Source organism: Anopheles arabiensis, chromosome 3 (genome assembly GCF_016920715.1).
Source record: "Anopheles arabiensis isolate DONGOLA chromosome 3, AaraD3, whole genome shotgun sequence".
Taxonomy (NCBI): Eukaryota; Metazoa; Arthropoda; class Insecta; order Diptera; family Culicidae; genus Anopheles; species Anopheles arabiensis.
The window spans coordinates 47,569,503-47,580,436 of NC_053518.1; the positions used below are offsets into that span (position 1 = coordinate 47,569,503).

At 41.0% G+C, this 10,934-nt stretch overlaps 3 protein-coding genes across 4 annotated transcripts; 1 reads left to right on the forward strand and 2 right to left on the reverse strand.

The window, feature by feature from the left end:
- Positions 1-278: 278 nt before the first annotated feature.
- LOC120904313 (GMP synthase [glutamine-hydrolyzing]) lies at positions 279-4,895 on the reverse strand. Of its 2 annotated transcripts, none has more exons than XM_040314224.1 (12): positions 4,793-4,895; positions 3,304-3,417; positions 3,032-3,218; positions 2,798-2,915; positions 2,339-2,495; positions 2,105-2,248; positions 1,932-2,028; positions 1,296-1,855; positions 1,055-1,226; positions 760-989; positions 498-689; positions 279-395 (listed from the first exon to the last, which is right to left on the reverse strand). In XM_040314224.1, exons 1-12 carry the CDS (start codon positions 4,874-4,876, stop codon positions 294-296), a joined length of 2,157 nt encoding a protein of 718 aa, XP_040170158.1. In that variant the 5' UTR covers positions 4,877-4,895; the 3' UTR covers positions 279-293. The 2 variants fall into 2 exon arrangements, with proteins under 2 accessions (XP_040170158.1, XP_040170159.1); XM_040314225.1 differs by lacking the exon at positions 4,793-4,895 and adding an exon at positions 4,350-4,462.
- Positions 4,896-5,642: 747 nt separating this feature from the next.
- Positions 5,643-6,872, reverse strand: LOC120904315 (5'-deoxynucleotidase HDDC2). Its single transcript, XM_040314228.1, has 5 exons — positions 6,732-6,872; positions 6,486-6,605; positions 6,267-6,405; positions 6,035-6,189; positions 5,643-5,959 (listed from the first exon to the last, which is right to left on the reverse strand). Exons 2-5 carry the CDS (start codon positions 6,528-6,530, stop codon positions 5,723-5,725), a joined length of 576 nt encoding a protein of 191 aa, XP_040170162.1. The 5' UTR covers positions 6,531-6,605; positions 6,732-6,872; the 3' UTR covers positions 5,643-5,722.
- Positions 6,873-7,214: 342 nt separating this feature from the next.
- On the forward strand, positions 7,215-8,469 carry LOC120904314 (dnaJ-like protein 60). The gene is made up of 5 exons (XM_040314226.1): positions 7,215-7,520; positions 7,596-7,689; positions 7,769-7,929; positions 8,001-8,150; positions 8,217-8,469. The coding sequence occupies exons 1-5, from the start codon at positions 7,465-7,467 to the stop codon at positions 8,368-8,370; spliced, it is 615 nt and encodes a 204-aa protein (XP_040170160.1). The 5' UTR covers positions 7,215-7,464; the 3' UTR covers positions 8,371-8,469.
- Positions 8,470-10,934: the final 2,465 nt, after the last annotated feature.

Sequence of the window (10,934 nt, forward strand, 5' to 3'; positions counted from 1 at the left end):
GTGGTGTATGTGTGTGTGTGTGTGTGTGTGTGTGTGTGTGTGTGTGTGTGTGTGTGTGTGTGTGTGTGAGTGATAGTTGTCTTGATGTTTGCCTAAATAATCCAAAGGAATGCGCTTAGCGCGTGCGGGAATAGCAACAATAACAGCGGCAAATAATGCAAACGACAGCGCAGACGGCGCTGTCTACAATGATGCTGGTGATATTTCTTCGTTTAATCTGTTAATCGTTCATTATCAGATTGGTGGCGAAGTTGGTGCACGTACAGGGGAAAGGATGTCTGATATAAGGGGAATCATTCCCACTCGGTTGTCCCTGGTGGTTTCGACGTCAGGTCTAGCAGTACTCGAGAGATTCCCGGCATGTTGGACAATTCATCTACCATTTTGTGTAGTACCTGTAGCAACAGTTCGAAAACGCAGTAATCAATAAATACATTTTCGCTTAAGATTACCTTTCGAACTATCTCGTTACATCAAACTGAACGAGTTATACTCACATTTGTCGGTAACCTATCGGTTCCGGGAATCGCTGGCACACCGGTCATGAAATCGTTTGTAACGAAAGGTCGCAACACTACCGATCGCATGCAGGATGGGGTTTTTTGCGCCGGATCTCGATCGAAGTGGATTGGTATCAGGATGACAGGCATTTGAGAAATTTTACGCATACATTCGTGTTCCATCAAAATCTGAAAATATCATATCAAAGATCATTTTTAGATTTATGTTTGTTTTAAAAAAACGTATATCTTCGACTACCTTATTAACGATGCTATCAGCTTGACGTAGCTGACAAACGACGCTTTCTGTAAGGAGTGTGTGGGTTATGTCCTGCACCGGATACTGGACAACATCCCCAAAGATATAGCATACTCTATTTACATTGTGCAGAATACGCGGTATTAGCTTGGCTAGGAAGAGCATGTCTTGCCAATTTGGAACATCTTTGCTCGAGAGACCCACCGCGTAGCTGTAAGAACGTTTATCGCCTGAAATAATAATCAAGATTAAATCATTTGTCTGATCTTCAACGGCCCATTCTATCACAATATACCTTGAACCCCTACGCTTCTTATTGGCAGTAGAGTAGCATTCAATTTGATGTTACTAGATATACGGCAAAGCTGCTGTTGATCTTCCTTGGTGGTTGTTCCGGAAACACGGTTCAACAGGGCGTGATTTTTCTCAAGCTTATTTTTATAGTCCACTATCACTTTAACGATGACCTACATCAAACAAACAGTTGTTATTAACTTCATTGCACAGACATTTCGCATTTGCTAGCAATTACTTACTTGCGTCTCTGAATAGTCTTTCATGAATGCTTCCTCAGCGCAGAGCACTCGGATGGCTAGCCCGGGACCGGGGAAGGGATGCCGCTCGACCAAATGAGCCGGCAGTCCCAGCGAGTAGCCTAATTGTCGCACTTCATCCTTGTGAAAGTCTCGTAACGGCTCAATCACACGCCCTGCCTCCCGCAGCTTCCGTATCAGTTCTGTATCATTGTGATGCGTCTTGATCGTGTCGGCTTTCGCGCTAACCAACGTGGAGGCGGATTCGATAAGGTCGGGCCGAAGGGTACCCTGAGCCAAGTACACTTCGTCCGCGTTCAGATTCATCTCGCGCAGCACGTCGTTGGACACCTTCACGAAAACATCGCCAATAATCTTGCGCTTGTCCTCCGGACTGATCGTCTGGCACAGCATCTGTGTGTCCTGATTATATAAGGAACCGGGAAGTTTGATTGTGGTCGTACCCTTCATGAACTTGTAGATCGCATTCTTTACGAACAAATCGACCCCCAGCTCACGCAACGATTTTTCCACATTCGCACTCTCATTCAGGCGCATAAAACCTTGAAAAAGCAAGCAAACAAACACCATACCGTTAGAATTTGAGGATGGCAGCGCGAGTTCATTTAAATCAATTACCATTATCGATGTGAACGGCAATGACTTGATCCGGTTTTAAGGCATGTCTTAGCAATGCTGCACAAACAGTAGAATCCACACCACCACTTACCAGCAGCTGAAGAGGTGAGAGAACCGTCATATCAATGGAATGTGATTGAAAGGTGTTTCCAAGACAGACGAGCAATACTTACCAACACCTTACTGTTACCCACATGCTCCCTAATGTACGCAATGCATTCTTCTTCGCGATTACGCATCGTAAAGTTCGGCTGCATACCCGCAATGTCCATCAGGAAATTAGAGAGCATCTGTTTGCCGTTCACAGTTAGGTCAACCTGTGTGAAAAGAAGCGTTGCGTTTAATATACATGACGAACGAGTGGAACGTGTTTCCATTATTCGTTTTACGCAGACGAAGATAGCTACCTCCGGATGAAACTGCACACCGTAAATACGCAGTTGTTCGTTGTAAACCGCGGCAACGATGCGGTTTGAGGAATAAGCTCCCACCTTCAGCTTGCTTCCTACTCGATCGATACTATCGCCGTGAGTGAGCAAAACCTTTTGTGAACGCTGCATGCGTCTGGAAACGTAAAAAAAAAATTGACGCAAAGTTTATCATCAATATTTTCGATAATTTTATAAAATAAACTACTTTCTCCCAATGCTGGCCACGAGATACAGAACATCCCTTGGCCTCATAGATAAAATGTTCAACCAGGTGTAGCTTTCTGCAATAATCTTACAAGCCGGAAAGTTGTTCCTGGTTTACATTATGCTCTCGGAGAATTGTATCAAAGATCATCGTACACTGAGGAGATGATCCTTTTCTTATTCCTCCTGTACTGTACTCAGTTTGAGATCGCAACAAATAGTACCACTCACTTGAACAATGGACAGCTTTCTTCAACCTCTATCGCATGTTCGCCGTCTTCGCGGATGTCCTTTTTCTGTACGGTTCCATCAAACTCTTTGTTGATAATTTGCATTCCATAGCAAATACCTGTGGGAGGAAAAAAGAGAGTAAACAGGTTTATCGAATTACGTTGTTTTAGTGCCATACCACGCTGCAGCAAAACAGTTAGTATTTGCTTAACAGATGTCTCATTGCTTACTTACCTAGTATCGGTAAGCCTAACTTAAAAATATCGGGATCATACTTTGGCGCATCCTCGGCGTAGACAGAGTTGGGTCCACCGGATATAACAACTGCTCGGTAGCCGAGTTCTTTGAGTTTTAAGGCAGATGTTTCCAGAGGTAAAATATCTGATTTTACATTGAGTTCGCGCACCTTTCGGTCGATTACCTGTGTAATACAAAAGGGAAATACGGAAATTTAGTTTTAAAAGGTAGGATCGAAGATTTGTGGTTTCTAATGAGCTGTAACGAACCTTCCCGTACTGTGATCCGGCGTCCAGTATTGCCACGCGGTCATTATGTAACCCTCCATTCTCCGTTAGGCCAGTGGATTTGTTCAATGCACTCATGTCTTTATCGTTACAGCACTAGAAGAATTAATTAAACAAACAGTTAAAAGCTGAAAAAGTCGAACGAATATCAGCACATCCGCTAATGCCGCACTTTACTAGAGCGTTGTTACATTTACATAATTGATTGATAATGTACGAAGTAGGAGAATTATGATCATAGGTTATTATTGCCGGTGTTCTACTGTTTTGTTGCTATGGTAAATCAAAGCTGAGGTAGTGATCTCGCTAGCACAAACATGTGTAAAACATTGCAGCAAGAGTTCCGATGAAATGGCTGGATTGTGTTTGTGTTTGATAAGATTAGTAAGTCGTTTGAGAATGAGAACTAGCAACAAACAAACAAGCTAAACACGAATACAAAGAGCAAGCAACAGTCGGAACGATCGGAATATTATAGTCATACGACTTTTGACCCATTCGGGCCGCCGTTCCAAAACAACAGCTTAACAATGCTACACTTTCTAGGTTATGGGGAGCAGCTTTTCTCGGAACTTTTCCCGATGACGACAGTATTTTTGCACCGTGCAAAAATACTCGCTTTTTACACACAACGTCAGATGACACACCAGCCAATTAAGCAAAGCGTCCCACGAGCAATAGCCGAAAACACTAAAAGTATGATTTTTTCAGCAGCCCTATACCGTTCTTTAAGGTCACCGTGACCATCTAGTATGCCGAACAGTTGCAGTGCAATGCGCATGCAGTGAAGGTGAGCGGCAACAATACAGGGCAATGATATGGAAAGTGCACGAAAGGCGAATACGACAACACGCGCATAATGGACATGCACGGACACAACAGAAACAATCAGTAGCGGACACTGGACTAGAATCTGTTGTGTTGCCGTCTTTCGAAACGATGGTAGGGAGGTGCATTCTGCGAGAAAAGCTTTTTATCCCAGCAGCAGTACATCTGGCAGGCGACGCACACTGGAGTGCAGTATTTACACGAAAAAGGATACGCAAGAACATCCACGACAACTTCCGATGGCCGGATCCGGAGTGCTCCGTTTTCTTATCCTCTTCGTAGTCGCCTGTACCGCGACACTACCTCAAACCGAATCACCACACTCCTCTTATCTATCGATGGATGGAGCTTCACACTACACCGAAAAAGGCTATGGACCACGACAAACTGAGCCCGAAGAGCAACGCACAAGATAGGTTACGGGTGCAGGAAGAGGCAAAAAATAAATACGATCGTATCGCGAACCGATGGATGATTCGGTCGCTAATTAGGCCGCGACGGACGGGTCGGTGAACCGTTGCTCCGGCGTAAAAACACCTACGATCAAATACTTTACGCTGCAGCTATGCGTCAGGCTAGCAAAACGATTTGCACGATTTTCACACTTTCAGCCGTTCAGTTGAGAAAGAACAAAACCAAAAACCTTTTCTTTTTCACTTTGCACGGACGATGATTTCCAACACCAACACCAAGCTGTCATGGGCGCTTCCGCACTGTCATTTGCCATCCGACAACTGACATTTGTCGGAAAACGTGACAGACGCTGCACACCACGAACAAAAAAAAATCCACACCGGCTTCCCCTTCGCGACACCCGCTTTCACCCGCCCGTAAGCATGTGCGTTCGACGAAGCTGCAACCACGAGAATGTATGCAAAGGTCTGCTTATCGGGCATAATCTAATCAGCAAACGGACACTTTATCCATTTCATCCTTTCACACTAATGGTTTCATGCATTATTTTTGGCTGGCGACACATCTTATCTCACACAAAGCTCCCATGCGGAACTGTACGGGGCGCAGTACATTCTCAGTCGAACCGATCGGCTGGAATTTAGTGCGTTTTACTAGCTGTTAACGTACCTTTCTGCAGAAACACACTAAGCACGACAGCACGATAGAGATCGAAACGATGGCCCTTGCCTTTTCACTGCAGTTTTCAATCTTTTTCACAGGTTGCAGTTATCTATTTGTTTCGGAATGTAAATCAGCAATCAAAAGCCCGACGCTTCGCCGCTGAACGTTTCTCCTACTTGCGAACTGTGTGCACATTAATAGACTGGTGGTCAAGGAAATTGACATTTCGTGGAAGGAATTTGCTTCAAAATAGAAATGCTTTAATTTGGAAGTTACATTTGAAAACAGATTAATTTATAGTGATTTTTACCACTGAAATTCGCAAAGTATGTATGATTTTTATGAAAACGAACCTAAATTTGGAGTGATATTGTTTTCTCCATTATTTTTTAAATTTTTTACACACAAAAGCGATATTTCCAAGTGAACGTTCGACATTACACGTTTCTTCAGTCACTTTCATTTATTTCATGACTACTATCTTCGGCTCCTTCACTTAACGATTTGGATTGTCTACAACCGTTGAAGCAGCTTTGGCGCGCTGTTCCTTAATCGCATTCACGATGTCAACAACCAAAGGATGGGAAAATTTATTTTCCGTCGAATCAAAAAACTCCTGCAGTTTTTGTGGACAACTGTCCCGTTTCTCGTATTCGTATGCCTGCATCACCATGTCGAGCCGGTCGAGATCTTTCACGAACTTTGCCTCTGGTGTCTTGCCTTCCTCATATTCCTGTCAATAGTCAATAGTTATCGTTATGCGAATAGTTGGAACAAGTTCTCAATGTACAGATTCGGCATTACTTACGTTGAACAGCGCCAACATCTTATCCTTGTTAGGGCCAAGTAAACTGGCTATCTCTGTCATGGCGGAAAATTCTTTGAGCAATTTTTCCTCGCGCGAAACACCGCAGTACGGTGTTATATCGCCCACGATTCCTTCCGCCAGATCATGCACGAGGGCTTAACGGACAGAGAAAGAAAAGTAAATTACAATGACACGATCGGAATGTTAAATTGCAAGCATAACGTTTGCTTACACATTTCCATTACACGGATCCTGTCCAAACCGTGACTATCTTCTAGAAAAAATGACATCATCGCCATTCGGTACATGTGACCCGATACGGTTTCGCAATCTTTAACCTTTCTCAAAACCCATCCGGTCCGTTTTAAATGCTGCAAAATTTAAAAAAAAAGTTTGTTAATCTCAATCGTTAATCATCGTGATACATTCGCAATACATGATGAAGGGTTACCTTAACATTCCCTAGGACCTCCATGAATTTGATATAATTATTCATATCTAGCTTTTCTACGCGGATTACAGACCGGTAAGATTTAATACACTACGTCTATAATTTCGCAATTCTGGTACGCTGGTAAAAATAATAAATAGAACACCAACACTGGGTTAAACAAAACTGAGCCCGCTAACTTCCACTCCACGCTTGTAGAGTTAAACTAAAGAATGCTTATTCGGTAAACGCATGATTTATTTTTACCGGGTTGCGAAGTATGCCAAGAAATTTGGTTTTATTTCCTAAAAATGGATCACAGGCAGATGAAATATTATTTTTGCAGATTAAAACCGAAATGCTCCCTATTTGTTTTCATCGTGAAAATTTTGACATCGCTCGCCGAATGCCGAAGGGTGATGACAGTTCAACTAAAAAAAATCGATAATGCAGGGGTTTTCGTTCATTTCATAGGATTGTTTCGAACAGTATGCATGGTTTGGGAAAATAGTGTATAACAGTTTTAAAACACGTTAATTTTCGTTTCAAATTTATTTCTGGGAGAGCAAACAGGATAAATAGAATTTGTAAATATGGAATCAGCTTGGACAATGCATAAATCCAAGTAAAACAAATACTTGCAAGAAAAAAGTAAGAAAAGCAAAAATAAAATGCAATCCCACGGCATGGGCATAATTCCATGTGCTGCCAAGTTGGTCACCCCTGGCCTTTGGGGAGATGGACCTGTTGTGAGAATGACAGATGTAACAACAACAAAGCAAAAGCTGTAAAATAAAAATAAATACCGCACCGAACCAAACCAAAATCAACGCAATCAACCGGAACGAATATTAGATAAATAGAGGCGCCTGGCGGGTAGAATCTGGTACTTACACCCTATGTTCTATCGCCGACTTTAAACTGTCGAAGGTTTTGAAACAAACAACTACCTCAGATTCTGAGCCAAATCTTGCACAATTCGACGTAACAGCGGAAAGCGATGTTCAAAGTTTCCCATAGCAATGCAGTTTACAAAGTTTTGCAGGCACAAGTGAGGTAAATTACCGTTGGCGTAGCTTAAAAAAAGAAAACGTGTAGCCCATTTTACATGCTCCACATTTACCATTGCAGGTATACACATCGAACGCACTACAATGTGTTAAAGCTACAACCGAACTGCTCAGCGAGGGACGTTCGAACAGCTTTCATTCAGCTTTCGAAAGAAGTATGAAGTCGAATGGAAGTGTTGTTTATTTGGAGAAAATTCACTCGTTGCTGTTTCAATTTTCCTTTTCGCGTTACAGCTACATCCTGATGCGAATGTAAGCAACCAGGCAAAATATGACAAAAAATCGTTTGTGGAGCTTCTGGAAGCGTACAAAGTTCTCAGCAAACCGGAAAGCAGAGCAGCTTATGATTATGAACTATCGCTTAGCAAGAATCCTGGCAATCAGGTGTTCCATAGGTATTGAAACTTGCGTCGTCATTGTTCTCTATCCCGAGCTACGTAAATCTCTTCACAAATTCTACTTATAGACCATGGGCGGCGAATACGATGCATTATAGCAATGAGGAACAGCCCTACTACGGAATAAAGGGGGTGAAAAAGGTCAGCAATTGGACGATTGTGTTATGCTGCGGAATTTTCATGCTAGTCGGCATCGTGCTGCAGGCTGTTGCAATCAAGTAATTCGTTATATTTCATGTTGGATGTAGTATGGGAATGTAATATGTTTTTTTGTTTTGCTACAGCAAATCGTTCACTTTTCAACGAGATCAGCTCGATGAATACTCAAGACAGAATGCGATCACTCATGCTGAAGTTCGCGAGGAGGCGGAAAAATATGGAAACAAAGCACAGATAGAGCGCATGAAAGCAAAGCTGAACAAGGAAGGAATGTGGTAAAAGAGTGTAAATAGAGTTTTGTTACAATGATTTACAAAATGTAAAAATATATTTGTAAATAATAAAGTATAGCAGTGGTGTATTAGATAGATATGAAAATTTGGAAATATTGACTCAAACACTTGCTGAGAAAAGAGCTTTTAGTCAATTTTCAATAAATTGATCGAGCTGGTGGATAAAAGAAGCTATCGAGTAGTGACTTTTCTTATAAAATGATTTGTGGAAAAGATTATTGTTGGTTTTTGTTTTGCATATTAGACTCGATTAGAGTACATTAAAATATTTAAATAAAATAATGGTCGACGAAGAGCTTCACTATAAACATATAAGGTCATAACCATTTATAGCTGAAAGAGCAGTTAAAACCCAGTTTAGAGTAAGGTAACACATTATTTAGACTTACATTTACATCTATTAAATTCTTAATTTCTCTCGGGAATAGAAAAATCATTAGCTAAATTCATAAATGTCCAATAATATTATTTCTTTGAAGGTTTCAGTGATTTTATGGACCCTTTCAGACATGAATATCCACTGACCCGGACAACAGTAATTCTCCAGGATGCACAGTCCCTGGCAGCAGCCTCCCGTCCATGCAGACACCCGATCTCCGACAGGTCTCGCTTCACCTGATCCAGCCATCGAGTTCGTTGTGCTCCCCTGCGTCTTATGCCAAACTGGGGATCGCTATCGAACACCTTCTTGGTGGGGCATGAGTCCGGCATCCTCTTGACATGCCCCAGCCATCGTATTCACCATGACTTTGTAGACCTTAAATCAAAACATCATATAGCCTGATTTTATATTGGCATGGTGCAGGAATTTGATATATTTAGTTAGTATTTTAGTACCATCAAAAGGACAGTTAAACGTTCACCCTTTAACTGAAGGCTAAAGTCAAAATGATCAAAATGGACTCCGGTCAACTCCGGTCAACGAACAGAAGAGCTTTAAGAACATTGGACTATACCATGGGAACCCGATTCTGAATACTTAAGCAGTAGACCGCCACCGTAAAACACTAAATAAGTAAGTAAAGAATTGCAAACATGCTGTTGAATTTATTCAATTTACATGATTGGATATCTTTCATTTTGATACTTCATTCATTCGTTAAGATTAAATAACATTGTTATAAATTATAAATTATTGATAAATTATTGTTCCCTGCTCGATCGATAACGTATGGGCAGATGAAATCGAGAATCGGTTTCAAGCAAGTGAATAAGTATATCCTCCTATATTTCGACCTTTCATTTTTAAACTTTAACGATTTTTTCACAGAATAGATGTGTTTTTTTTTAATTTTTAAGAATTTTATATCATGTATTTAGCGAAATATATTTCCTTTTCATAAAGGAAATTATATTTTTTCATTACCTTTGTCTCTACGGTTAACATTTGTGTGTGTCCTTAATACGGAGTGTAAAATGTTTTCATATTTAAACTTAAATAACACCTACGAACATATGTCTTAATCATTTTCGCGAAGAAAGTGAAACGCGACTTTCTTTATCTTTTTATGTATTCATGTTTACATAAACGAATAATTATATAACATCGCTGTTGTAACAATATAATTATTTGAAGTTGAAAAAAACTCTTGTCTTAACAAACGGATCATAAACAAAAAAGCAAAATTTTAAAACCTTCTTACTGTTCTGAATCTGAATCTATGTTACTATTTACTCCATAGTGTTGAAAAGTTATAAAATGTGTCAATAAAACTCAATTAATTCGGCCCGGTCTGGTGATACAATCGTCAACTCCCACGACTTAACAACATGCCGAATGCACCTGGCCCCCATACGTAGGACTGACCAGTCTGCTTTGGTTATAGTCAATAGTTTAGTTACTGACAAAAGAAGAAGATTAAAATTATTTGTTAGTTAATCTTCATCGGGTTATACGGCCTAATTAAGATGCGTTATAGTACAAAATTACACAGCAAAATTAAGCCTTTTATCACAGGTCATTGCGGCAATGGTAGAAGCCCAAGACGTTCTTTGAAGCACTGGATTATTAAATATATTATTAAAATTAATATTTCAATCAAAATAATCCCAAAAAGTGTTGAATACCAGCCGACATGCCGAACATCGGGCCGGACCGACAGGCGCTGGATCGGGGTTGAACAACCCGTAGAGTCTCTCTTGACCTAAGTGGTTGGGATAGTGCGAAGATATCTATGCGATGGCTCGATAGAGCCATTTAGCAGGCCAGCGATAAAAGAGCACTGTGCATTGCGTCTTCTAACCGAAAGAGACGCAAGGGCTAGAATACGGCACTGCGCAGCATACGAAGGAAGGTTATTGCGATCCTGCCAGGGAAGTAGTCATAGAGTATATCGCTGGGGAGCTTTCGTTGAATCGCCTCAAGTTGAACAATTGAAGAAGCTTTAGTTGATCCTCAGACTACGCACGAATATTTCAAGACCGAGCGAATGATATTACTGTGGACAGTGTTAATGCACATAGGATCGAGATATTCTTTAGTTTTACGAATAGCCAGGCCAAGTCGTTGGTTTCCTCTAGCTACAACGTAATCGATGTGCTGTTTAAAAT